The sequence below is a fragment of the Saccopteryx bilineata genome, chromosome 1, assembly GCF_036850765.1.
Source record: "Saccopteryx bilineata isolate mSacBil1 chromosome 1, mSacBil1_pri_phased_curated, whole genome shotgun sequence".
Taxonomy (NCBI): domain Eukaryota; kingdom Metazoa; phylum Chordata; class Mammalia; order Chiroptera; family Emballonuridae; genus Saccopteryx; species Saccopteryx bilineata.
The window spans coordinates 240170434-240198353 of record NC_089490.1 but is presented as its reverse complement, the minus strand read 5'-3'; the positions used below and the strand labels follow the sequence as shown (position 1 = coordinate 240198353).

The 27920-nt window shown below is 58.9% G+C and overlaps 1 protein-coding gene across 3 annotated transcripts; it reads right to left on the bottom strand.

The window, feature by feature from the left end:
• Positions 1–16655: 16655 nt before the first annotated feature.
• On the bottom strand, positions 16656–27613 carry INAVA (innate immunity activator). Of its 3 annotated transcripts, none has more exons than XM_066238863.1 (10): positions 27462–27613; positions 24960–25105; positions 24331–24473; positions 23887–24003; positions 22992–23214; positions 21801–21854; positions 21042–21228; positions 20703–20930; positions 19517–20147; positions 16656–18331 (listed from the first exon to the last, which is right to left on the bottom strand). In XM_066238863.1, exons 2-10 carry the CDS (start codon positions 25012–25014, stop codon positions 18239–18241), a joined length of 1731 nt encoding a protein of 576 aa, XP_066094960.1. In that variant the 5' UTR covers positions 25015–25105; positions 27462–27613; the 3' UTR covers positions 16656–18238. The 3 variants fall into 3 exon arrangements, with proteins under 3 accessions (XP_066094960.1, XP_066094968.1, XP_066094975.1); XM_066238871.1 differs by having other exon boundaries at positions 20703–20876; XM_066238878.1 differs by having other exon boundaries at positions 20703–20873.
• Positions 27614–27920: the final 307 nt, after the last annotated feature.

Here is a 27920-nt window from a genome sequence, read left to right as displayed (position 1 = left end):
GGGTGCAGGGACAGAGGCCAGGCACCACAAGGCACACCCAGCCCAGGCGGGTATCAGCCTCGCTGTGGCTGGAGCTCCATCCAATCCCAGAAGGTCTGGTCACAGGGGAGCCTACTCTTTTAGAACGTTGGGTCGCTGTCCCTACATCAGTGTCTCTACCTGGGACCCGGCCGACAGGAGGTCAGAGGTAACAGGTGACGCCCCAGTGAGGGGGGGGGGTTGGTGGCAGTGAGAGCAGCAAATGACCCCGTGTGGACCCTGAGAATGGTTCCAGGGACTGTCAGATGGATCTTGGTCAGACGATGCCAGCAGGGTGGCAGTGGGCACCCCCTGCTGCCCTCGGTGTGGGAGGAACAAAGTTCCGGTGCCCCAGAGGAGCAGCGGACAGGCTTCCCTTGTCGAGGGCTGGTGCTCTCACTTGGACTGTGCCAAGGGACAGCCACGCGGCTGGGGTGCTGTAGAGCAGCCCTGCCTCCGGAGAGCAGCACCCAAACTCTATGATCACACACACACACCCCCCACACCTGGCTTGTTAACGAGCTCACTAATGCCCTCTGATAAACCCTCTGGCAGCTTTGACCACCAAAGGGATTCGCCACCAGCGGGAGCTGTGCCCAGAACCGCTGGTGCTAGCCACCTCACCTCCCAGGACTCCGTTCTCCGAGCTCTGGCCTCGGACCACCCACTGAGTGGGAGAGGGCGAGGGGCAGCTGGGAGAGGCCTGGACCCACGGATGCCGCAGACCAAGTCCACCCCACATAGCAGGGAACGGACTCAGCATGAAAAGACCAGGAAACCGGCTCCACAGAAGTCCCTGCTTTTATTACGAAGGTTCTGCAGGGCGTGCCTACACCTCCTCTACAGGGCTCGAAGCCACAGCCCTCCGTCACCCGAGGCTGTGGCCTCAGAAGCAGCTCCTTCAAGACCTCCTGCTGCAGAAGCAGGAAGTCGAGGTTCTGACCAGCAGCTTCCCCTTGGCTTCAATGACGTACAGGATCTGCGCAGCAAGGCAGCTGATCATGGGGTCGGGGTCTTCCCTCATGGACCTCAGGGCTGTAACACAGCAATGGGCTTTGCAGAGATGCTGGGCAGGAGTCCAGGCCCTAGGGGGCAGGGGGGCTCACCAGGGAAGTTTTTAGGGGGGTGGCTGGCAGTAATGACATAGGAGCTTCTATTCCTTCTAGGGGGCCATGTTGCTCGGCCACAAACCAGACAACAGCCCTCCACAGGTTTAGGGGGGTTAGGCCAGCTGCTTCTGGTCCCATGCCCACGATTAACCCTTTTAGTCCTCACCCCTGGCCCCTCCCTGTGGCCCTTCTCTTTCCCAGATGACAACTGTTTGTAAAGCCCTCTGACTTAGGTGAGAGCTGTGGCCCAGAGGCAACCAGCACCCCAGGACCCGCGGTGGCAGAGCCGTGTGCATGAGGAAGGCACAACCCAAGCCATGTGGGGGCTCCAGGGAGGGGGCTGGGAGTCTCTGTGCCCCTCATGTGAGACAAGGTTGGAGGTCCCTCCTATAAAGCATTCCTGCCCTGGCTGACGAGGTCTGCAGCTCAGTGGGAACGGGGTCAGTGGGTAGACGTGGGGGCACTGATCAGCACTCCGAACCTAAGTGCCTTGCAGACGAGCCTACCTTGTCACTCCTCCCGGGTGTGACTCCCATTTGCCCATCTACCCGCCAGGCTGCCACCCACCTGTGTCTGCCTCCTCGATTTCACCGGCCTCATCCACGTCCAGGGTTTGGATAATCTGGCCTACAGGGCACGAAGCACCTCAGTGGCCCCACAGAGGATGGGGGACCCTAGCTGCACCTGCTCTGGGCCTCTTCCCAACCCAACACTCCCTCCCTTTGTCTGTCTTTCCCTCCCTACGCTGGCTGGCCGTGGACACCAGCCTCAGGTCTAGACTTTTCCCATGAGGCTGAAATTTCCCCTGCTGCTCCGAAGGGTCCTCAGCAAACTGGGCTGGGGGAGTGGGTGGGGGATCATGTGCTACAAAGATGCTTTTCCTTGGGGCGATGTGTGGCAGTCCCAACAGGCTCTGAGCTTCCCACAGAGCAGCACCCAACCCCCTGGCACCCGCCTTCTGGGCACTTTGCTGGCCCGGCCTCCCAGGATGTGCTCTGTTTTGCTGCAGGAAGGTTGCTCACCCAGCCAGGGGCTTCCTGCAGGGGAGGGAGCAGATGGAGACAGCCTCCCCCTCCCCCAAGCCCTGTGCCCTGGGTCCTCAGGCTGCCTGGTGGACCCAGGGCAAGGATACAGCAGCTCCCAGAAGAGGGAGAGCCCAACCTGCAAACCACACAGCTGCCTGGCGGATGGGGGCCTGGGGGCTCTTGAAGAGGGTCACACTCTGCTTTAGGAACCACAGGGCTTTGTCAGCCTTCCGCTCCAGCTATGAGACAAGGTGCCAGGTTAGGTCAGACGCCAGAGGGCAGGAAGACACCCCAGACTGCAGGGCACCCGGCCTCCAGGCCCGGGTGAGGAAGCCACTGCTCACCAGGGCTCCAAGGATCGTCCACATGTTCCTCTCGGCAAACACGCGTCTGAGCCTTGACCAGCGCAGGATGGTGGCCGTGTGGCAGAGGGCCAGCCGGCAGGTCTGGACAGATGGAAGATAGCGTGAACAGCAATGGCAGCAGAGAGGACAGAAGGGGACGGAACACCAGCATGTGCAGCCTGGGGGACCCAGGGATTAGGAGGAGGACAGTGTCTCTGGGCAGTGTCTTTCCCACTAGTGGGGCCTTCAAAAGTCACTCATAATGGTTTTCCCAGTTGCCGTGGGGCTGCCCGAGACCCAGAGCACGGACGCTGTCCCCTCACTTGGTCTGTCCACCCCCAAACACAGTGTCTCTGAGAACACACTCCCCCTAAAGTCTCAGTCCCTCAGTTGGGGTTGGCTCTACCAGAAATGTCACCGCTGAGGTCACTGGGAGGGACCCCGGACCCCACTCCACAAAGACAGTGTCCCAAGACAGTCCCTTGCTCAGCACGCTCCTCGGTGGGCCTGTTGGAGGTCTCCTGATGGCACAGGGTCCTGGTCTGGGGAAACCTGGGGATCCGTCCAGCCTGAGCCAGCAGGTCAGTACTGAGCCCGGGGACCATCCACTCCAGGGCACAGCCAGTCCCGTGCCTGCTCCAAACCCCAGCACACTGCCCTGGGAGCCTGCCTCCATCCAATGGCCAAGGGGGGGGGGGGTGCAGGGAGCAGCTCAGGGACAAGGCCACTGATGCTGAGGGTAGGGAACCAGGGAGAAGAAGTGGTGCCTGGTGTGGCAAGGGGTGTCCCCACGGTGCCCCAGTGACCAGCAGGAGTCAGCCAAGAGCTGGAGAAACATGGTGTGAGCCCATTTGAGCACCTCTCCAGGGTCGGGGGTGGGCGACCCCTTCCGTGTGCCCCAGCCTTGTGAAGCTCCTTCCTAAGTTCTTCCCCTCCTGGTAGCATCCACTTCCCATGAGAGCAGGACTGGAGACCAGCTGGGGCCGGGTCTCTCACCTGGACCACGCTGCCGTTCCTGTCTGCCAGGTGCAGCACCAAGAGGACCAGCAAGTTGAGGACCTGGTGCTTCAGGGGGAAGAAAAGGGACGTCCCCCGGGCCTTGGCTACGATGGTCCCGTAGATCTCAAAGGCCAGCAAGCGCAGATGCTCCGACTCCTGGACAAGAAGACACACCTCCCCCTCTGTCCATCCAGCCACCCAGGGACGAGGGGCCCCTGAGCTCGCCCCAACGGCCGCATGCTGCCCAGGCACACTCCCTTCCCGCCTCTGCAATCCTCATTCAAGAGGATGTAAGCCATCCGCCCCAGAGCCAGCAGGGCCTTCGAGATAATTGGGCCCTACAGCCTTGCCTGACAGCCGCCCGGAGATGGGAAGCGTGCTATCAGGGCCTGCACCTGTTCGAAGAAGGGCTGGAGCGTGAAGGTGAGCTGCAGCAGGAAGGGGGAGGCCTGCTGCCAGGACAGCTGCCCCACCAGGCTCTTAAGCACCAGGAATGTCTCCGTGGTGACGGTGCTGTCCAGGGAGTAGCAGCAGCTGAGCAGGTAGGGCTGGAGGAGGCGGAGCTGTCTGCCCTGGGGAGGGAAGAGCAAGCCCCAGGGACACTGTGCCCATTCAAGCCCCGCCCACCGACCAGAGCCTGTGGTCACCCATGAGACCACGCCCTTGTCCTGGAAGCAGACGGGTGACAGCCAGAGAGAGCTGCCCCGGAAGCCATCTGGGGCAGGTGTCACTGGTGAGAAATCACAGGAGGCCCCTCCTTCCCCGTCCCCATGAGCTGTTTCTCCATGGCCTTTTCACCCTGGGGATGAGGCCAAGCTCAGGAGCCCCAGTGGTCTGGACCCTGGAATCAGCTTGACCTTGTCTCTGAAATGACCCTCCTCTTTCCCGTCCCAGGAGGGAGACAGCACGGGCACTGAAGTCCCCAGCTCCCATCCTCAGCGTGAGGATTTGCTCTGTCTGATCCTGACAGCACCCGGTCTATAACCAGACAATCTGTCCCTACACAGCTCTACTCTGTCCCGAGTGAGTAACCGAGCAACCCCTGCTGAGGGCGTGCCTGGGCCCTCCCCCACCTCACCATGTTCCCATGCAGCCCGATGGTCTCCACCGCCCGCAGCAGAAGCTTTACTATGGCTGGCTCCTTGCACTGGAACCAGCTGGCCAGGACGTGGGCTGTGGCGGTGTCCACCATGGTGGCCACATCTGCGCACTGGAACAGCTGGCAAAGGAGATCCAGAGAGATGGGAGCCATGGGCATTGAGGAATGGCACGGAATCTAGGTTCCTATGCGTCAGGAGAGGGAGGCGCTTAAGGATTGGGAGGAGGGGGGAAGAGGCCAAGCTCAGTGAGGGGCAGCTTCACACTCTGTCATTGCAGAAGTCATCCATGCATTCTGCAAGTTCACCTCAGGCATCTGTGACACCCATGGGGAGTTGTGGGTGATGAAAGTAAGAAGTGGACCCAGAGATGACAGATATAGATGATAGATCGATGATAGATAGATAGGTAGATAGATATAGATAGATGATAGATAGACGGATGGATAGATAGATAGATGATAGAGATATATCAATACACATTTGTCCGTGTATGATTATTTGAACCTAGAGAAAACTACAGCAGGACACAGACTGGGTCGTGTGCCCATGAGATACCTGGGCAACGGAGAGATGGGGTCTAAGACCTATGTACTCAGAAGGAGAAGGCAAAAATGGGAAATTTTTAAAAAGGCTACCATAAGGAAGAACGCAACCTGTGTGACTTCTCGGAAGGCCTGTGTAGCACACTGTACGTGCAGATATGACTTGAAATGAAATGTACTAAGACAAGAGCCAAGCAGACTCATTCAGACCAACTGCACTTGCTCCCGGGATGCACACGTGCGTGAGTGTGTCTGGGCATGTGTACGTGTGGGTCTAGTGGCCGAGACATGTTCACGGGAAGCCCTGGCGGTTTTCTCCTGTCTTTGATTGGCAGCTGGGAGGACCCACCTCTGTCAGGAATGTGAAGGCAGTCAGGCAGTTCCTGTGACCCAGGTCCTGGAGGATCTTGATGATGAGGCTGAAGATGGGGCGGTTGTGCCAACAGTTCTTGACAACCATGGACCTGCCGTTGGGAACATGGCATTGCGATCAGGTCTGGGTCCAGGGAGAAAGGGTTCCCACCTGCAGGAGGGCCTGTGGCCGGGGGACACAGCACTGGCTTACCTGGCCAGCAGAGTGACCCCCTCATAGTGTTTGTCAGGGCTGGAGAGCAGTTCCCAGCCCCTGAGTCTTTGAACATAAGACACCTGGTCCCCATACCCAGCGCTCTGCACCAGGGTCTTCAGTGTCTTGATGGTGGAACTGAGGAAGGACAGAGAGCAGACAAGGGGTCATCCCCATACCTGTGCTCCCCTCCCTCATCTATGACCTGCCTGGCTATCCAAACTTCCCTGGGGTCTGCTGGTGGTGGGACTCTGCCCTTAGAGACACAGGCTGATTGTTGGGAAAACAGCTGTGGTAGCTTGCTTGCTTGTACTTTGCATGATCAATGTGTGAGATGTGGCAGTGTCATGTGTGTATGGTCTGTGTAAGGCTACGGATGCTTGTGCTCAGGGCAGATGGCGGATGGCCTGCCTGTCACTGTGAGGGGCCATTTTGCTGTTTGCTTGCCTGAGAAGCAGTTTCCCTGTCTGTGTGCTCGTCCGCCATTGGGAGACTCTATTAAACAGGAATGGCCCAATGCTTTCTGGGTACACAGTTCCTCTACCTTCTGCCTGAGTCCAGTGTGGACCTGCCTGGCCTTGGCCGCCAGCATTACACTAACATTTTACAATGAGGAGGGAAGCCGAGAGAGCTGTGGCGTCCCTGCAGCGACGCTGGGCCTAGGCTGGGACTCAGGGGCACTACCACTGCGCTGGCCTCACTGGGGGTCAAAGCTCTGCCCCAGCCTTGTGGGCCAGGACTAAAGAGTCATCTAGAAAGTTCACAGAGACTTGTTAACATGAGGAGTGGGGAGTTCAGTGCCCTGGCTGGGATGGTGACCATACGGGCAGATGGCAAGCAATACCTGGACGTTGGTGCTCAGGGGCCACTCTGGCCCAGAGACCAAAGGTACCTGACAGGGTCCATCCACTCAGTGACATGCTGCTGATCTTGGACAGCCTCCGCATCCCCCTCGACCACGAGGAAGGAGGTCTGGAACAGCAGGGCCATGAACAGCGGTGGGAAGAGCATCTGCACCTCCATCCGCCGACTGGGCTCCAGCAGGAGCTCGTGGATGGCCCTGGTGGCCTGGGGGGGGGACCCAGTCACCCAGGTAGAAGGTGAAATTAGTGTGAGCCAGGAAAATCAAGGGATGTTTCTAAAATGTTGTTTTAAAGTGCTCTTATCTCCATGGTTATGGCTTATGTTGTGCCACTCTCGAGAATTAAGCAGGAGCTGGGGGTGTTGGTCCTACCTAAGCCTACACAGTGAGAAACAGAAGGCACGGGTCAACGGGAAAACCCTGCCGCTGACCCCACCCCAGACTCTAGAATATTCAACCACACATGTATATGAGAAGGCAGAGGCTCAAAAACCTCAGGGCAATCTGTGACAGAGCACCAAGGAACCCCACCCAGCCCCAGCCCCAGCCCCTCAGCGGCCACCCGCCGTACGATCAATGGTGAGATCTTTGTCCTGTCACCGGGCTCTGGGACCCTGGATCTCAGGTGCAGCGTCAGCCTCTGCTGCAGATGTTCCATGATCACTTCGTAGCTTTGGGGAGACGAGGCCAGGATTTCCCAGGGTTTGCAGATCCCGCTGTGGAAGCAGAAGCCCACCAGCTCAGTGCCGTCCAAGGGCTCCACCATGCTTCCCAGGAGGGGCTCCCTGGCTCAGTGCCCGTCAAACGCAAAGCAAGCAGAACAGAGCCAGCCACCCGGAGAAGAGCAGAAATAAGAGGAATGGAGACAGAACACCTATAGAGGAACCAACCACTCAGAACTTCCCCCAATTTGTGAATCAGTAAGACTAACAGACGGCAAGCCGGACTGACTGACCGAGAGACAGAGAATATATGCATTATCGATCAATATCAGTAGCAAGAAAGGGGGAAGTCACTACAGGCTTTCAAAGGTAGATGAAGGAATCTTGGGACCTATTTCTTCAACACAAATGTGACAACGTGCAGGAAACAGACCGATTCCTTGAAGTACACAAACTATCAACACTTGCTAGAGAAGAAATAGACACAAATATGGCCCATTGACTTTATTTTAATCTCTTAAATTGATTTTTAGAGAGAGAGAAGTGGAGAGAGAAAGAAACATCAGTCTATTCTTCTCCCCATTCATGCATTCATTAGTTGATTCTCAGATGTGCCCTGACTGGGGATCGAACCCACAACCTTGGTGTATAGGGAAGATGCTCTAATTGACTGAGCTAACTAGCAGGGTGGTCAGTTGATTTTTGATGCAATGTTAAGGCCATCCAGCAGAGGAGGAGGGCTAGTCTGCTTGACAGATGATACCAGAACAATCAGATATGTCTACCTGCAACCTAAAGGAGCTGGACCTGTTCCTCAGACTTTATAAAAAACTAACTGAACACGAATCGTTCTCCTACGTGGGAAACGTGAATGTGTAAACCGTCCTAGAGGAGAACTGGGGAGAGAAGCCTGTGTCTGATGATCCGAACAGCAAGGGGACTGGCTTGTGTTAGAAACCGGGTGCCTCTCAGAACAAGCACATCAGAAGCCCCGCCCACCTCTGAGACTGGTCCTGCATCTTCAACAAGGTCAGGATAACGTCATCGGCGTAGGCCTGGGCCACCATCTGCAGGACCTTCCTCATAGTCTCCTGGGCCGTGGCCTCTGTGATGCTCTTTATGTGGTGGTAGATGAATTGCACTATTTCCGGGACCTGAGGTCGGGCCGGGAGAGAGAAGTAGAGAAGGTTCTTCCTGGATGCTCAGCCCCATGCATCAGGAGACCCGTAACCAGGCACCCATGGATACATATCTGAAATTAACATCACACTGCACGTTCAATGGGAATTGAGAAATAAATATTTTTAGAAAGCTAATCTATGCTGTCTTGATTTTCTGGGGAACCAGCCCAGCCCACTTATGATAAGGGTTCTGGGTATTCCATCTCCCATACGTGTCTGTCTCATCAGTTCAAGTACATATGAGATACGTAGACACGTATCTCAATGGTGTGTTCTCCCACGAGAGGGGGAAGGCACCCCCAGCCCGGAACATGGAGTGAAGGGTGACTGTGGTCATCCTGGTCCTGGATGACTTGTACGGCTTTGACTGAGTCTTCTTCCCTTCTTGGTGAGATGGATGCCAGGTGTCATGCCCACCAGGGAAGGGTCTTCCTCACAAAGACCAAAAAACCCTTGAACCTTTTTCTCCTCTGGGTTAAAGGATGTATGATTCCTTAAACCTCAAGCAACAGGAAATAGGACGAGCTCCAAAACAGAACAGAAAGGAAGAGCCCTAACATTGACCTTGAACCATCCAGTCCCTCATGGCTGCTACCTTCCCAATTTCTGGCATCGAGGACTTCAGTATCATCCGTAATATTTTGGACGCTGCATAGACGTCATTCTCATTGGCGTTGGCTATGGCCTCCATTAACACCATGATCACATCTGCCCTCTCCCTGGGGGTCAGGTATTTCCGGAAGAACTGAAGAAAGAAAATGAAACACCATGTCAGCCAGCCATGGCGGCCTCCTGCTCTGAAACTGCCCCACGCCTCTCTGGACTCCCAGTGACCAGTCGCTGGGGCAGGGGGCAGTGGAAACAGTCCCTGGCCAGTATCTGGGGAGTCCATGGTGTGAGGTTAAGCAGCAGAGCACCCCCAGCTCTGCAGTCCCCAGGTAGGAACAGTGGTCCAGACAACATGACACAGGGGACAAGACCAAAGGCATTTCTCTGTTGAACTTGGAAGTCAGTTCATCAGGTGATGCCCCTGGAGGTGAGTTCTGATGCTGAGTGAGTGTGCCACATTCAAAGGCAAGGATGCTCAAGGTCCACAGCCCTGTGCTTGTGTCTGAGTCTGCACACCCCTGGGACACCCCTCCACTCCAACTGCACGGAGCCCCGACTCCGCCTGGTGCTGGAGCTGGGCCTGGGGCTCAGGACCACCAACGAGATGCCCACTGCCTCTGCCTTTGAGGAACTGACCACAAGGGAAACGTGACCACAATAACTGTGAGAAATACTGGTAAAGGACAGAGAGGGCCCTGAAGCCAGACTTGAACAATCAGGGAAGACCTTCCGGGGGGAGTCCTCCACCCCAAGGCCCTTGCCTGGTGAAGATGGGGAAGGAGCTCCAGGTAGAGGAGGGAACAGACTGTGCAAAGGCACAAAGCACAAAGGAGTTCAGTCTGGCTACCATGTCCGGCAAGGGAGACCTGGCCTCGTGGGAGAGGGGACGGAGACCAGATAGGGCAGGAGAGTGGAGTGCGTTAAGCCCTTGGGGGACTACATGACATTTGGATTTTTGTTTAAGGAAAACGGGGAGCCAGCACACATCTGAAGGGGAGTAACAGGACAGCGTTTGTGTTCTGCAGAGAATCCTCCACCTGCCGTGCAGAAAATGGTGTGACCGCCAAAGTCCATCAACCATGCACAGCTCAGGGAATGAGGCCTTGACTTTGGGGGACATTCCTACGGTGGGAGTTACTCCCCTGCGTCCCCCGCCAGGCCCTCTTTCTCCCTGGCAAATGCTCCCCATTCCGGCATCCCTTATGCAGTGGACAGTAGGGGGTTACCCTTGTGAGGTCCTGTATGTAGACGAGCCACTCCCCACGGAAATGCTTTTGCAGCTCCCTCAGGATCATCTCTGTGTTCTGTTTCCTACCTTGATCCAAAAACAGTAGTTAGGGGCAGGGACCCAACGGGGGGGATGCCCTCCCCCATGGCCCCTCTAAAGAGAGACGATTTGCAGGGTTCAATGGATGGTCTAAAGTCTGACCAACCGTATGACAGTGCAGGGACACTGAATTGCTCCCACTGCCCGCCCCCACTGCTTGGCAAACCGCCTTATGGGGGTAGGGGGACGCACCCGCGTGAATCACAGAAAGCCAGGGTTTGCAGGTGGCTTAGCCAGCCCTATAAGTAGCTGTTGTGCTTTTGGTGTTCCTGGGGCAGCGGAAGCCCACACCAGGATTTCCCAGTTTGCTCCCTGGGAAGGTCACTCCCTAAGCCTCACACCCAGCAGTCATGCTGGGACAGCGGGTAAGCACCTAGGCTCCAAGGTGACTTTACAGGTGGCTGCAAGTCTAGCCCCTCCCTTTTTCTCCCCAAGAATCATCTAGAATCTCTTAAAAAAGAGCATTGTGTCAGCCATAGGTTTGGAGTTCATCTAGACACAGCACACCCGTGCCCCGCCACTGGGAGCCGACCCTTGCCGCCCGACCCAGGGGTTGCTGTTAGTTGGTTGGGCTGATCAGTGGGTCCCCGTAGCTGCAGCCACATGGCCTCCCCAGGCCCCATCACGTACTTCTATGAAGCACGAGGACTTTGAACAAGTAATGCAGCCCCTCTGAGGCCCCCATGCTGACTTCATGTTTGTGGTTCATGCAGAAGATGCCCAAGGTGCCCATCAGTCTCCCGTTGATGGAGAATTCATTCAAGTGCTGCTGGGAAGGAGACACTGTCACCTGCGCACCTTTCTTCTGGAGGGAGCTTCCTGCGCAGGGACCACCAGCCCCCCGCCCCTCACTCAGTCATCTGCCTATGGGTGGTCCCCACCTCACTGGCTTCCCCATCAGACCCCCCGGGGAATGGGCAGCCAGGCCCCTGAAACCTGCTTGCCAGTGTGAAGCTGCAGACCCAGCCCAGCTGTTGAGGCCAAGGTCCCCCACCAAGGCTGAGGTGTGTCCAACCAACTGGAGCTCCCAGGCTAGGGACAATACCCCAGAGGAGCAGAGACGTTGTGACACAGGAGGAAGAAAACGGTGCTCTAACCACCCTCTGGTGCCGCCCCGCAGAGCCACAGGCTCGGTCAGGTGCCCCTGGGCAGAGACCAAACCCCTGCACTCACCAACAGCTCAGGGAAATTGCAGATAAACCTCAGCATGTGGGAAATGGTATACGCGGCCCGGGCCTGTTCATGCTCCTTCTCTGACATCGTTAACCAAGGCAAGATGATCTGGATGGAAGGAGGGTCATCAGCCCCCTCTGTGGCCCCTTCCTGCCTCCTCAGGCGCCCATGTGTCCAACAGCCAGAAAGACAGACAGGCTGCTTGGCGCCTGTGAACTTGGCAAAGCAAGGGTGGGTTTGAGAGCCTTCGGCCCTTTACTTATGACCTTCTGAGCTCTTTCTGCAGAAATGTTTCAGGACAGTACCACATGAATTGCAAAGCAGCAGGTGAGGGGGGTGAGGGAAGGTGGAGAGAAGGGGTTCTCTGCATGGGTCTTAGCCACACACTTCTTGCCTGCTGGCTAGGCCCAGGGAGGAACTGCCCTCTGAGCAGTGAGATGCACGGCCATTACCTTCTGGAGGTTAAGATGTCTGATAGGCAGTATTCTGTGTGTGATAACTCACATCCCAACAACCCTATGAGGTCAGTATTGTTATTACTCTACAGGCTGGGATATCTTTGGGATTCGGGGGGGGGGCAGCCTGTGTCCTATGTGGGGGAAACTTTTGGGAAAGTGTGTCCACCTTCCCAACGACTGGACAGGGCCCTTGAGGGCAGCCTTCCTGCCAGAGCGTCCAAGCCTCCCCAGGCACTGAGGAATTGGTCTCCGGGCACTGGTGATGAGGTTGCAGACTTGGTCTGGAATGACACCATGACTCCCCCGGTGTCCTCCCCATTCTCCCGAGATACTGGACAAGGTCCTGGCTTCTCTAGTTTCTCACCTCTATTATTTTCTCCAGCATGATCATGTTGGGGTGCAGACCATCCATCACAAGAGCCTGTAACATCTCGTCTAAGGCCTGGACCGTCTGACAAGTCAGGACACTTGGGGTTGGAGGACGAACAGCCACGGTGTCCGTGTCAGCTCCCGGGCACTCCCCCATCCCTTCAGACCCTTCTCAGGGGTAAGGACAGTGGGGGCCACCACACTCTGATCTCCCCAAGTACTGGCTGTCCTGGACCTCACTGTAGGCTGGACCAGGGCCTGCCCAGAGGTGGGCCAAATAGTGAAAGGCAGGCTGTGTGTGTGTGTGTGTGTGTGTGTGTGTGTGTGTGTGTGTGTGTGTGTGTATGTGTGTTTGTGTGTGTGTGTGTGTTTGGAGGTTTCTCCTGGACAAACGCAGCCCCCGGAGACCGTCCCTATTGGAGTCATTCTGTTAAATCAAGGGAACTGCTATTTAAACACCTAGGAGGGATTTGGCGTTCTATTGATCTGTTATGCCTTAGCATCTGGGTTTTCTCATTGGATGATCTGCTCTTAAGGCAGAGGCTGTTAGGTATGGGGGGGGGACAGAAACCGGAGCCTGGTAGGTGGGGGAAGGAGCTGCTCCCCAGGGTCCTGGGTGGGAGGCAGGTGACCCAGGGAGGGGGCTGGTGGTCACCTGGAGGTAGAGGCTGGCACTGTCTTTCTGGTCCAGGCTGGGCGTGAGGGGAGGCAGTGAGAACACATGTGACACGCCCGCGTTCACCAGGTCCAGCTTCTGGGCTAAGTAGAAGGGTGGGTCCACCTGGCTGGAGGGAGGGGCAGGCAGGAAGGGTGAGAGGGACTTGGGAGGATGTTTCATCTTTCAGTTCGGTAAGCTGGGTCATGTGTCTAGGACCCTGCGGAATACCCTTCTCTGCCACCATCTCTTGGGCACAGGGAACAATGGGGACAGAGTGGCCTCCTGGCCAGGGAAGGTCGCCCCTGGCTCCTTGTGGGGCCTCCCTACATTTATGTCCTGACAGACTCCCCACAGTGAAACTGGAGAGTCCCCCACCACCCCGGAGGCTGGTAGCTAAGGTGGCAGTCACGGGGCCTTCCCACCCACAACCCAAGAATCAAGTCCCCAGCCCTTGTCCTTCCTCCCAACCCGAATGTTCTCAGCATCAAGACCCTGGGGGTCCAGAGAAGGGGACAGCAGGGAGGAACCTCAGGGCCACCACACAGAGCATGGCTTGCTGAAGCATGCTGCTGGTCAGGAGCTCACTGGTCTCTTCGAGGATCAAGGTCTGGAAGAAACAAGAGTCCCCATCAGAGGATGACTCAGTCACCTTCACCACAGCAGGAACCCCTTCCCAGAAGAGCCTGGGTCTTCCTCACCTGGATTTTCTCAGCCAGAATGGTTTTGGATAAGTAGTCATTCATCGTGATGCCAACCTGGGTGTGGACAGCACCACTCAGGATGTCCACGGCCCTCAAGAACTTCAGCTTGTCAAACTCAGACTAGGGCAGAGCACACAAGTGTCTGCCCCATCTCTCCTACAGGCCACACAGACGCTCACGCCCAGCCCAGACCTCAGACCAGCCAGCATGGACGCTTGCTTGACTTCCCTGGGAGTGGTGCTCACAAGGGCCCTGGTCCCTCTGGAGTCCTCTGGGGACACCCTCTCACACAGATCTGTCTGGTGGCCTGGCCTCCCAAGAGTGCCCAGGTCAGGGGACACCAACAGGCTGAATTCAGCCAGAGCTGGTATTCAAACCCCAAGGAAGCGGGAGCCGTCATTTTTATATTCGTTCTTCCTATTTTTTTCCGTTCAGAGCTCAAAATGTTCCTGAGAATTTCCTTACCATTTCTTCTTGTTCTAGAAATTCCAGGATGAACTGATAGGCATCCCGCTCTGATTGGCGCAATCCTGCAAAGAGATGCCGTTGGGGAGAGCATGGCTGCTTCCCTGAGATGGGGAGGCAGACCCCCTCTACCCCTGGCCACCGGCCAAGGAGGCTCAGCAGCCAGTGGGGACCTGGGGGTGGGGCCCCCACTCCGAGAACCAGTTTCTCCAGACCTGTGGCCCAGTGCGGACCGCAGAATCCTCGGCGGAGAGGCAATGGGCAGACACCTGGCTAAGCTGCGTTCGGCATGGGGCACGGCCGGGGATGGAAGGTTGGAAAAGAGAGACCTTGAAGTGATCCCCGTGGCCACAAGTTATTGGAGCTGTCCTGCACTGGCTTTGAAATTCTTGAATGTGAAGGGGCTTTAAACTCCGAATCGGCCTTGGGACCCTCCTTGGCAACAGGGCTGGTATAGCCCTCTGGGCTAGCCTCCCTGAGCAGGGACCCGGGTGTCCACACGAGGCTGGGGGCCGGAGAGGCTAAGAACAGAGCCGTCCATGCCAAGGAGCATTGGGAGGGATGGAGATGATGTCGGCGCTGGGACCCGAAACAACTTGGGAAACCAGGCTGTTGCCCGGCGGAGGAGCGCCCTATGTGGGTGGGTGCGGGGCTTGAAGCCCCAGCTTGGCGGTTAAATGTCAAACCGCCAAGTTCAAAGCTCAGGTCTTCCACTTTGTTAGCTCTGTGGTCTTCAGCAAAGCAAAGCCTCAACATCTCTGTCTGGGCAACGGGGCATGTGACAGACAACACCTATTGTCACAAGGATTAGTTGAAGGCACAAGGAGCAGTCCTGTGTTACACCCTCCCCCCCTGCCGTTTCCACTCCGCTGTCTTATCATGGAGATGACCCAAGTGAGTGGAGGCCAGGCGCTGCGCCACCCTGAGCCGCTACTGTGAGCTGAGACACGGCCCGGCCACCTGCTCACCCGTCCAGTTAGGCTTCCAAGACAAATGCTCTGTGGATGGAGTGAAGGTCACTTTCTGTGACTCCTGCCTTTGGAAGTATGGGTTCATTGCCGCACACAGGGCAGTGGTCTGCAGCTTCCGATGACAATGGCAGCCTCCCTAGGGACACAGCTTGTCCACTTCGGGGGCGAAGATGGAGGAAGCAGGCCCCAGTCTTGTGTGAGAAAAGGAGTCGGCTGAGCAGTGCCCGGCTGGGTCATGCCACCAGCCTCCCTGCCCCTCCCTGTGGGAAGGTAGGGACCCTCTGATGGGCCCTGATTCACCCCAACTTCCTAAGAGTCTTCCATTTAGGGCCCTCCCCGTGTGAGGACATTTCAGACTCAGAAGTGACCTCCCAAGTCATGGTGTCCATCCCTCTGTCCTGTGACTTTGTTGCTGAGGTCCTAAAACTCCCCTGGTACAGGGGCTTCTGCCCCCCCAACCCCCCCCAATTTGTAATCCCAGCCTGCCCTGTGATAGGGGGCCCCCAAAGGTCTGCCCCCAGACACTGCCAGAGAAACTGCTGCGGACCAGAAACCACTGCCCGACTGGCTGTCCTTGTCCTGCACACGGACAAGGATCCCTGGGAAGTAACTCGTGTTCCCCCTCCTGTGTCTGGGGAGCTACCCCCTCAGCGGGTTTTCCTTGGGAATCCCCAACTCTTTGGGCCTCACTCATCACAGTCATCTGAAACCCTTAACCAAGTGCCCGCTATCCCCAATTCAACAGGACTGAGACCAGCAGGCTCCAGAGAGCCCTGGTGCTGGGTCCTCTCCCATCCCCCTCCACCCAGGACAGGAACTGGGGCCTCAGTGGGCCAGGCCTCAAAGCCACAGGGGCCCATTGTCTCCCAGGGCTGAGCATGAGGGGGTGAAACTGGACCTGCCCAGCCTCCCCCCCCCATCTCCTGCACCCCACCCTGCCACTGTGCCCTGGGTGGGGACAGGCAGGGCCCTCTACCTGGAACGCTGCACCTCAGACCCAGGCACCTGCTCCTCGGGGATGGGCTCCAGGGGGCGCTGTGCTGGGTGCTGGAGCGACCCCTGCAGGGCAGCCAGGGAGGTGGTCCTGGTAGGCTCTCCCCTCCCCCTTTGTGGTTCTGGCGATGTGGGGGAGGACTTGTGGAGGGCCCCCCCCACTTCCTCAAGGAAACGTCCACTTGTCCAGCTTTGGAGATGGCCACTACTCCCCTCTGAGGAGCTGGACCACACTGGACCAATCACTGACCACAGCCTGGCCTGGCCTGGCCTGACAGGACCCAGGCCCCCACCAAGTGCCCTGTCCTTGGGAAAGGGACTCCCAGAGCCCAGTTCTCTGTTCCTACCCTGCTTGGGAAGCAGATGGCCCGAGAGGTCCCCTCCCACTCTGTCCTGCTCACCCAGTCCCCAGGACCTGGCCAGACCAGTCAGGAGGCCACAACTTGGCCACCCTTGGCGGGCATCCTGAAGGCTGGATGACACTTCTGGGCACCAAAAAATACCCTTCCCCTAGTTGGCTTGGCTGATCACAAAAAAACAGACTTTATTGAAGTATTTGGCACTAAAATCCACACAGTTGCAGCCCCACAGCCGAGGACACGGCCGGGCATCATATGGGACCAATAAGTTAACATAAAGGATGCTCAGGTGTGCAGGGCAGGGTGGGTGCTCGGCTGTCTCCTGGCTCCGCGCCTCCGAGGATGGGAGGGGAGGTGGTTGGACCCGGGTGAAGGGCTTACAGACAAACTGAACATACAGAGCATCCAAAGTGGAAGATTAGAACATGCAGGTGCTGCCCTCCCTCCCAGGACTCCTTCCTCCGACGGGTCAGCTGGGCTCTTCCCTCCACACCCTGTGCCGTCGGCAACCGCGCTCTCTGTCCAGTTTGGAGAACGGGGATTCTTGTGGGTCAGGCATCAACATCTCGGCGCCTCCAGCTGTATTTGAAGTCATTGAGCAAGTCCAGGGAACTCAAAGGAGAAGGGTCTGCTTGGGTAAAGTTGGCACCTGGTACTGCCCAGCCACTCCAAGCCCGGGCTCAGCACCGGGCTCCTGGAGGAAGGGTCCCCACCCGGGCACCACACTCAGCTGCAGAGGCCCTGGGATCAGAGCTAGAGGCCACCTGAGGGTCTTGGCCCAGCAGCTCCCGCCCGCTCAGGTCTCAGCAGGTAGGACAGGGCATTAACATCCTTCAGGGCGAGGACTCCCATCTGGGAAAATAAGGGCTTGCCCACTGTGGAGAAGCCCATTCTCAGAGCTGACGCAGAGCCGGTGGGTGGCGGAAGGAGCCATGACCCTACCCTCGACTGAGAACGTGACCAAAGGTAGCACCTCTCTAAAACATTTGTACGGTATTGGTTTTTAGGATGATAACACCCAGAGAAAGTGGCCACAGGTTGAGCTATTCTCTAGCCAGTACCATGGGTTGGCCCCCAGCCGGGCCTCTTGATGCTGTAATTGGGTGAAGCCTCCACTCAAGACCCAGAGGTCAGGAGAGGCTGGGAGCCCACGGCGCCCTGTGAGCGGATAGCGGCTGGGACTCCCTACACAGGATTTAGGGGTCAGGAAGACAGTGTTCCACCAGGACCTCCAACCGTCACTTGGTGAGTGCATCACAGAGCACATTGTAAGGGGGGAGGAGCTCTCCCCGGCCTGGCACCCCTTAAGTAACCAGAGAACTGGGAAACGGGATGGGGCTGTCCACAAGCTGCCGGGGGACAAGAGGGCCAGGCTGTTCTCCAGGGACATTCTCAGAACCAGAGGGTGGAGCATTTGGGGACCCGACGTGGCCCTTCTGCCTCTGCATGCCACCACTTGTCTGGCATAAGGAGATAGACCGTCAGTCACAGGCAAGGCTTCAGGTCCAGCGGGCCAGTCTCTGGGACTAAAGCATCCCCACGTGACAGGGATCGCTAGGACACATGACCACAGAAATCCTCAGACCAAGACTTCTGAACAAAAATTGGTTAAAAAAAAAAAAAGAAGTCTCAGCTCCAGGTCATCGACCTGCGATGTAGGGGACAGGGAGCTGGCGGAAGGCACAGGAGGTGGGGGTCTTGGCCCCAGCGGGAAACAGCATGGCAGCACAGGGCACTCCCGGCCGCAGCTACACCTGGCTGATGATCTCTCCGTTCTCAGGTACAAAGACTTGCACAGGGACTCCGTCGGGGGATCTGCGCAGCACACACACCGTGGGCACCTGCCAGGGACAGAACAAAGGTGAGGGGGTTGAGCAGACCAGGCAGAGACGAGGTACCCAAGCACACCCAGGTATGCCACTCAGCCCCTGCCTCCCAGGTGGCCATCTGTCCCCCCTCCCCCACCCTCCACTCCAGCTCTCTTTGGGGTGTGAGCAGCACCTAACCTCCTCTCTGCTCCCCCCACTCCTGGGCTCCCTGCTTCCCACCCTCCCTGTCTGACAGGTTGGAATGGGCTGCGCCTGGGCCAAGGGCAGGTCCAAGCTCGCAGGAATAAAAAGCAGGAGGGTGAGGCCCAGGACTGGGGCCAGGTTCGGCCAGAGAAGTGGCGGAAAGGGGAGGGACGTCCGGATGGGCCTGCAGGGAGCCGGGGTCTCAAAGAAGCAGCCTGTTGGTCACTTCTAAAGCACAGGCAGGGCAGAGTCCTTGGTTCCGGGGGAAACAAGAGGACGCACGTGTGCGCTATCCCCACTTCTGGAATGAAAACACCGGGTCCCTGAATCCAGGTGGCTACCCCTGCCGCATAGGTCAGGGTGTTCTAGCCTGTGAGCTGCCCAACCTGGACCGACACCAGCTGTCTAGTACCCACTCCGCATTCCTCTTCTCTTTGTACATGTAGGACCTCAGCGGAAGCCCTTCACAGCCCATGATAGAAGCACGCCCTATCAGAGGCAGTGAGAGGCTCGGAGGAGCTAACCCGCCCTCGCCCATCGTACCACCTGTAGGTAGCAGGACTGAGCTTTCAATCAGGACCGCCTAACGTAGGGTCTATTTGCTTCACCCATGTGCCATTCTGCTTTTCAGCCTCATGGGGTGCTGAGGTGCCAGGGAGGCCACTGACCAATGGGCAGTCACAGGCTCTGGCTTCTTCAAACACTTCTCCAGATACTCCCTTTGCCCTGGCCTCTTAAGTTGGGAAGTTCAGGGGTGGACGTGGATGGGACTTTTGGTGAGGTCTCGGCTCTGGGGAAGGACCCGTGCTTTTGAGCTGGGCTGGGGACCTGAGCAAAGCTAGGAGGCGCCCCTGGGAGTCATGGGTACTTTCCAAAGCCAACAGGGAATGACTTTTGCCCTGTTCTTCCCATCTGGGGATTGCCTGGCCACCAGGCTGCTGGTCTATGTGACTCGAGTCTTGCACCTGCTGGATTGACAGCCCTTCTCCAGCTGCAAGGTCCAGCGACCCTCACCTGTGCCCGGGGCCCCTGAGCCCGCCCAGGGGGCAGGCTGCGCATGTGGAAGGCCCCCTGGCGGTCCAGCGAGTGGGGGCGTGCGTTCCGTAGGCGGGCGCGCTCATGCCAGGACTGCAGCTCCTGGTTCACGGCTGCCCTGCAGAGCGAGCGCCCGACCGGGCTGTCCTTGAGGGAGGGTGCGCGTGCCGGGCGGCCCTGGGGACGCACGTACTGCTGGAGCTGCTGCAGCTGCTGCAGACGCAGGGTCATCCCCTCCTCCTCACGCACCACCAGGTCCAGCTCGCCGGATGGCAGACAACCCTCGGCCACCAGGACATAGCGCCCAGCCGAGAAGGGCCCGGGGGGCGGTGGCAGCAGCAGCGAGGGGCGGGGGACGGCCGGGCCCCAGGCCCTGTGGTGGCCGGGTGCCCTGGGTGGGGACAGAGGCTGCAGAGCACAGATATCGGGGCTGCTGCTGCCTGGGGAGGTGGCGTGGGACACGCTGGAACCGTCAGAGCCACTGTCCTCAGAGCAGGAGTGAGGGGCTTGGGGCGGCCATGGAGGTCCACTCGGGGGCCAGCAGGAGCTGGGCACAGTCACTGTGTAGTGTGTGGGACGGCGGCGGGGCCCTGCCCGGAAGGAGTCCATCCTGGGGGGGAGGAAGAAGACAGACATTCTGAGTCTGAGGGACTGGGACAGAGGCCAGGCCAACCGGGTCCTGGCTCAGACTCTCCAAGTAGGACAGACAGCATCTGGCCTGACATGGAACTCACACCCTCCTGGTCCACACACACCCTTCTGCTTTGTGTCCCCTGTGCTACACCCCTGTCACATGTTCTCAGCCTTCTGAGACATTGTGTTCAGTGGCATTTCACCCGCAGAACCTGCCCAGGTAGCCACTATCACATATGTAATATAACGTATAACAGGAATAGCCACAATCATGAAGATCCCCCCAAATCCCTGCCCTGTTGCTGTGGGAACAGGGTGAGGGGAGGAAACTTGTGCAGAAAGATGGAACTGGAGTCTCTGAAAGAAAAAGGCCTTTTGAACGACCTGGGTCTTATGCAGCCTCTACTGAGAGGGGCCCCGGAAGACAATGCCCACGCGTCACCCACAGACGCCTGACCTAGGAGCTGCCACCCTGCGATGCACGCTCTGGACGGTGGGCCCCTGCCCCTTGTGTCTCTGGCCTGTCCCTCACCTCAGAGACTGCGACTGGCCTCTCCTCCCCTGCATGTCAGGGGTGGCAGGGGCACTGGTCCGGCCCTGCCGCTGGCCAGGGACACTACGGATGGGGACCACATGGTAGGAGGCGGGTTCCAGCAGCCAAGGGCTGGAGGTGCTGGTGTCGTCCTGCGGCGTGGTGGCCGGGCTGCTGCAGGAGGGTTGGAGACGGGTCAGGGTGAGCATGCTGCCGCTCAGGCTCAGGCTGTGCAGAGGAACTGGGCACTGATTCCTGCCAGCACAAAGCTGGGGGACAGACGCGGCCCCGCCACAGGCCCTTGCTCCCCTCCCTGCAGCCCCTCCCATCCGCCCTGACCTAGACTCGCTACTGGGGTCAGAAGTTTTCCCAGGCTTCTCGTAGGGTTGGTCCAGGCTGGTCTCCTTCCAGGGGCCATTCTGTATGGGGGCCCGATCCAGGCCCCCCGGCTCGGGTCCCGCAGTCCGCAGCCCCTCTAGGCTCTGGGGCGGGGACGCCGGGGCAGGTTTTGGCACTTGGGCTTCCTCTGCAGGAGTAAAAAAACCTGTGAAGGCAGCGGCTGGGGAACCAGCCCAACAGGAACCTCTGTGCCCGTGCCCAGCCCTCCCACGGCTGCCTGTGGGGCTGTGCCAGGCCATGGCTCTGGGCCCAGATAGTCAACAATGATTTCTCCTCTGGGACTTCATCCCTCCCTCATAGCCCTATGTTATACCTGCCTCCTTTGAAAAGCCTCCCCAGATTGACTCTGCGTGGCTCACAGGACTCCACCTTCTAACCTTTGCTCCTGATGCAGTGAACTGTCGGTTTACCTGTTTCTTTCTCAGTCATGCCATGCCCACGTGCACTGTTTCCTTACTGGCCTGGGCACTGCCCTGGACAGGACCACACACCATGGTCACCATCACCCCCGGAATTCTTAGGGTTTGTAACTAGCGTCCCATATCTATGGACCTCTGGTCCCTGATGCCATCTTCTCACAGAGGGCCGTGACTGTGGCCCAATGGCTCTTTGGCTCTGACAAGTGCAGATGGGGAAGGTCTGGGGCTCGGCTGGAACTGACCCTTCCCTTTCCTGTCAAAATGATGCAGCCCCTCTCACCTTCCTCCAGGAGGAGCCCGTCAGACAGGGAACTGTCGTCGGAGGCGCTGAGCTCTAGGAAGGCAAAGAGAGAGAGGAAACAGAGGTGAGGAGACCAACAGGCACCGGGAGCAGCCCATGCCTGGCTTCATGGTGGGTCTGTTTTCATGCTCATTTTTCACAAATGTCAAGGTGAAGAAACTGTGGGACCACAACTGTCATGGCCCAGAGGGGCAGCTGGGGTTGGAGCCATGTGTTTTGCTCTGGAGAGGAAGACACCAACCCCTACTACCCAAACCAGCAGTTCCCAAAGCGGGCTCCACAGAGAGCCAGCCCCCAACCTGATGGCCCACAGTCAGAGCCTGGGGGTGTGGGAGCAGCAGACAATGAATTATCCCAACCCCAACCAGGCCTGGAATCCAGTTCTGCCCCAGGGCCCCCTTCAACAGCCCCTCCAGGCCCCTGAGCGCACTAGCAGGGAGGTCTGGGACCCAGGAGAGTCCTGGAGGAGGGGGCTGCCTGCCCTTGTAAAGGAGGCTGCGAAGCTGACCTGTCAAGCTGGGTTGGGTCAAGGGATTGGTCAGTCACACCTGAGGGTGCAGACCCACATACTGGAAGGTGACCCAGCTGGACACAGTGATACCACTGGCGGCTGGTCCTGGGCCCACACCTCCCCAGATGCCGCACACTCACTAGTCCCTGGGCCATGGGAAAGGAATGCACTGCTGGCCAGGTGGTTCTAGAAACTTAAGGGATTGCAGGCAGAGCATGGGTGGGGCTGGATTTCTACTTAAACAGCCCAAAGTAGCCCTGGGCCCTGAAATCAGCCCTGAGCAGCTATGCAGGGCCATGGCTGGCACCTGGCCAGTCTTCCTCAGTCCAAGGCCATGAGCTCAGGCTCACAGGGCCTGGAGGACATGAGGGTAGACCGGACATCCAAGGTGAGGTATCCTTGTAATTCGCGTGGGGTCAGCCTGGGGAACACCTTCTGTCCAGGAAGTCTGAGGGGCAAAGGTTTTGAGAAGGACACAAAAGGAAGGAGGGGAATGTTTTCTAAGGAGCTGGGGACAGGGTCTCGCTGAGGCTGCAGGGTGGGGTGGCAGCTCTGGGACATAAAACCACGTGGGGGGGACACACGGTCTTCACTGAGCACAAGGCCAGGAGGTGGCTACCACCCACTCTCCAGCAGGAGCTCATGGAAACACAACGCACCTCGGCCCAGGGGCAGGGCAGTGGCCGGCGGGGACCCGCGGCTGCGTCTCTGCTCGCCCAGGCTGCGCTCCAGCTCACGCAGCTTCTCCTCCTCCCGCAGCGCCGCGTGCTTGCGCTGTCGGCGAGCCTGGCGGCTCAGCTTCTCCTCTCGGCTCAGGCGCCGTGCTGCCTCAGCGATCTGCAGCTGCAGGGCCAGCTCCTGCTCCAGACCACTCAGGGGGTCCTGCAGGGTGGGTGGGCATAAGCTGGGGAGGGAGGCTCCGGGCAGGGGACGGAGCAGGGGCGGGGAGACACAGAAACCAGCCCCAAGCCGGAGCCAGACCGGACCCTGGCCATGAGTCGCCCTGGTTGTGGGGCAGAGGGTGATGTGCCCGGAGGTGCCCCGAGCAAAGCTGCGGGCCTGGAAAGCTTGCCCGGGATCCACCCACCAGCTGCTGAGTCCGGCAAGGGGAACAGCAAAGTGGGAACTTTCCCTGCTGACCCTCAAGGCTGGCAGGAGAGCCCAGGGGAAACTGTCACCACTCACGCCTCAGGGAAGGGCTCCTAGGAGGACCTGGGCCACGCCTCACCCCCACCACCCTCCATGCTGAGAAGGAGGTCAGCCCTAGGAGCCAAAGCAACCTGTTTGAACAGGCCACCGCCTCCTGCCTGGTCTTCTGCCCACTGGCGACCAAGCCCAAGTCCTCCCTGGAGTTCCCAGCTGTCCTCCTTCCTGAGGCCCCATGGGCATCTGGGCTGCACCTCAGTGGTGCCCTGTCCACGCAGAGCCAAGCACCCTTTGTGGGTCTGATCGGAGGGTTAGGGGGAGGGGCCTCCGCTTCCTTTTTCAAATGTGAGGTCCTGGCTCGGGGACCCACCTTTGAGGACCAAGGGGCAGCTGCCCGAACTTCCTCACCTCTCTGTGCAAGGCCTCCTCATCCAGTTTGTACGCTGCTCCGATCCTGCGGCGGACCTTGGGGGCTGTTTCCCCTGGTTTGAGGGGGTACTCAGCTGGCAAGACGCCAGTCAGCTCCTGAAGGGGGAGGCAAGGTCAAAGCAGGCCCCTCTCCACTTGCCCAGCCTGGGGCCGACCACACGGAGCCTGTCCCTGGCCAGCACTAGCCACCCTCCACCCCATCCTGTCTCTAGGGAGGTCTCTCTCTATGCCCCCTCTTTCCTTCAGAGCTGTCCCCAACCCTGGCCCTTGGTCTCTCTGCAGCCCTGGGCCTGGCTCCCTCCCCAAGCACAAGCACCAGCTCCAGCACCCACACGCGATGGGGCACCATGCCCCTGTATGATTTCCAGAACGCCCACTTCTCTGAGCCCCCAAAGCCCCGAGACATGGCCGCAGGGCTCTCACCGCCTCCCTCAGGCACAGCCTCCTCAGCTCCTCCAGGCAGGCCTCCAGGCGCTCCTCCAGGGCCCGCTGCTGCTTGCGCACCGCATAGGTCAGCTCTTTTACCTCCTTCAGCTCCTTCAGCGGGGACACTGGGCTGTCGGGTCCTGGGGACGGAAGGCACGCACTCAGGGAAGCCTCGGTCAGCCCCTCCTGACCACCCGTGAGGAAGCAGGGGCATGCACACACACACACGCACACATGTGTACACGTGTGCATGCACAACCACACGTGCGGGCCTCTTCTCTCTCTCTCTTTCTCTCTCTCTCTCTCTCTCTCTCTCTCTCTCTCTCTCTCTCTCAGCCTCGGAGCCCACACACTCCGGCCAGCCAGAGACACAAGCAGGAGGACCTCCACCCCAGCCCGGGACAATTTTTCAACTGAGTGGTCACTGGGACCAAAGTTGAAATACCGGTTTCCTGATAGGATCAGACAGCAGGCCATGCTCCTGTGGTGAGCAAGTCCAGCAGAGGCCTCCCTCTCCTAGCCCGGCCCTCACTCTCTCTCACACACTCACACTCACACACAGCCCCTGAGCATCTCGGCCCAGCCCTCTCCAGAGCCTGGGGACTCAGACTTCCTGAACCACTCACCCGACTGCAGGACAACACCGCTGTCAGTGTCGCTGACCTCATCCTTAGTCTCCATGGTGGATCTTGGGGAGGGGGCGCCCAGCGGGGAGGCGTGACACCGTTGCCAGCCTGGGCCAAGATGTGCAGGTGGCCTGGAGTTTCCCCAGCTTGGAAGACAGTCACAGGGAAAGCAAAGTATGAACCCTCTCCTCTTGGTTCCAAATGGAGCTTGGGAATCAGAATGGAGGGCGGAGTGTGGAGGTGAAGAGTGTTTCTGGGACAGGTTGGGGGTGCTCAGCATGGGGGGGTGCATGGAGAGAAGACTCTGGGGGTCCCATCAGTACACTCAGCTCCCCCTGCTGCCCACTTCCTTCCCAGAGAGTCCTCTCCATCCATGGGGGTGGACAGCCGCGGTGGCCACAGGAGCCACTGACCCTGGGGAAAAGCTCAGTAAGGAATGAGCAAAAGGATGGGACAAGACGAATGGGTGGGGGACAGCACAGGGAAGAGAGGGGGTGGGAAGGGGAAGATGTTGCATGGCAGTATGGCTGTTAGAAGGATAACTTCCCTCTGCCAGAGAGTACAGGAGGCATGAGGCCCATCCTGTTGGCCCTGCGGGTGAAGGCCCACTTCTTGGCTGGACATGGGGCACTCAGCCAAGGCCAAGGTCCTGGCCCCAGTGCCCAGGCTGCCCTGCTCTCTGACTCGGATATTCATCAAGGCAGGTACCAGAGACCTGTCCCAAAGCCTGAACCAACTCCTGGGCTACCAACCACACCTAAGAGACCCCTCGAGAGGGAGTCAGCCTGGGTTCCCTGTTCCCCACAGCCAGGGGAGCCCCAGGAGTGTGTTGGAACTGCGGAGAGTGGGGGGCGTGACTATAGCAGAAGTCACCCGGGACAGATAGATCTCCACCACTCGGGAGCACAGGGGTGGACCAGGTACCGTCCCAGCTGCGTTCTGGCCCAGCTGGCCCCAGTCACCAAAGCAACACCTGCTGCCTGCCCCCTGGCCTCCCCAAAGCCACACCCCCATTGGAGCCCTCTGTGTGGCCAGAGGGGAGCAGGAGTGGAGAGGGGGGGTGGGCGGGGCCGGGCGGGCAGTCTGGAAGGAGCGGCCAGCTACCTCCTCACTGAGTCAGCCCGTTGAGCAACAATAGTCCAGTTCTTCCAAGTTTCTGTCTGCAGCTTATCCTGCCTCCCCAGGGCACGGGACAGAGCGAGGGGGCGTGGGGGGCCACCCATCCATCAGCCCCCAGGGGAGAAAGCAAGACAGAGAGAGGGAACGGGGACCCTGATCCCAGAAGCACCTCTCCACCTGTGGAGACAGAAGAGTGTTCCCAGACCTGCCTGTCTGGCTGTGTCCCCGTGCACGGGGTCGAGCAACAGACAACAGTGTGGACCTGCGCCTGGACCTTCAGCTCTTCCAGATATCCAGAGGCAGGACTCAAGAAAAGCTACGTGGGGCCTCTGCAAACCTGCCCCAGACACAGACCGTCTGAATGTTCTGGGCACGCTGCAGGGGCGGCACGTCTGCCCTGTCCGTTCCTTCCAACCCCTCGTCCTCCTAGACAGGAGAGCAGGACAGAGGGCAGTCTCTGACCTGCCCAAGACCAGGGCCCAGCCAGAGCTGGGTGGTCTCCACAAGCTCGGGATAGGGAAGGGTCATGTGGAGGCAGCCATTGATTAGTCACACTTATTCATTAATTATTAACCCGGAAGGAGCTGCCTTGGGAAGTTGTGCTGCCTGGTGCAGGATGGGCAGCTCCTGGGGTGTGGCAGGGGGGCTTAGTGGGCCCCACCCCCCACGTCGGCCAGGTCCAGGGGAGACCTTGGCATTTGGTGGTCCCTTGCATCGCTGAGCCCACTTGGGGCTCCCTGTTGGGTCAGAACACAGAGTCTTCTGTCAGGGGCCCTAATTGGAGGCTGTGTTATCCGGGGAAGTCACCCAGCCTCTCTGGGCCTCCTTGCCTCACAGGCACAGCACAGAAAGACGGGGACTTGGCCCCTCCCAGCCCCGGTCTGAACCCGCACTCCTTGGACAGTGTCAGACCCAGTTCTGCCTGAGCTGCTCTGCGCTCAGATGGACCCTGCCCTGGAGCCCACCTCCACCTAGGTAAAGGCAGCTCAGGGAATACCCTGCCCCGTCCCCAACACAGGAATCTCCCTGCCCTCTGGACCTTAGGCCCCAGTCCCAGGCCCGAAGAAGCAGTCCAGCTGCCCCACTGGACAATGTCCCTAGAGAAAAGCAGAAGACAGAAGGGCGTGAAGGGCAGGAGAGAGACCTAAAGCATTCCCCAGGCCCGGCCACAAACTTGCCCATGAGCCAGCTTCCCCCTTCTCCTGTGGAAATCAAAGCCTCAGAACTACAGGGACAGGCTGCTCATCAGGGCCACCAGTGCCCCCACCACCCCTGGGCTCCCGATTACAGGAGGAAGGTACAGAAGGGGGCTGTGGTGCCCACCACTGCCAGGGCTGCTTCCTGGCCCTGAGGACCTGCTCCACCCACTCAGTCCGCCCTCACCTGCTTCTGCACGCTAGTCCAGGAGTCCGGAAACAGCCCCTGTTCCCAGGTCAAGGTGTCACATGTCGCCTGGGGTATCCCCAGCCACAGGGCGGACTCCTGCTGCTGCTCTCTCTGGGACCTGGCTTCCACTGTCCTCACACCTGTCCTGCCACAGCCTGGCCTCGGCCCCTCCCTCTCCTGAGCCCCTCCCTCCCAGGCTGCTGGGCTAGGGGAGCCAGGTTACTTGTTGTGACTTGAGTCAGAGGGCGGAGCAGGTGAGCTAGTCCCTCCCTGCAGAATCCCTCTGGTGACTGCGCCTGGGCCTCCGCACTTCCTCCGCACTTCCGGGGATTGCAAGGGAGCTGGGAGCAGGGGGCTCCCCATGGAAGAGCCCCACAGGGCGGCAACAGAGATCCCGTCTTCATCTTCTTGCCCTTGAAGTCCTAGGTGCATTGTAAGGAGCTGTGATGGGCTCAG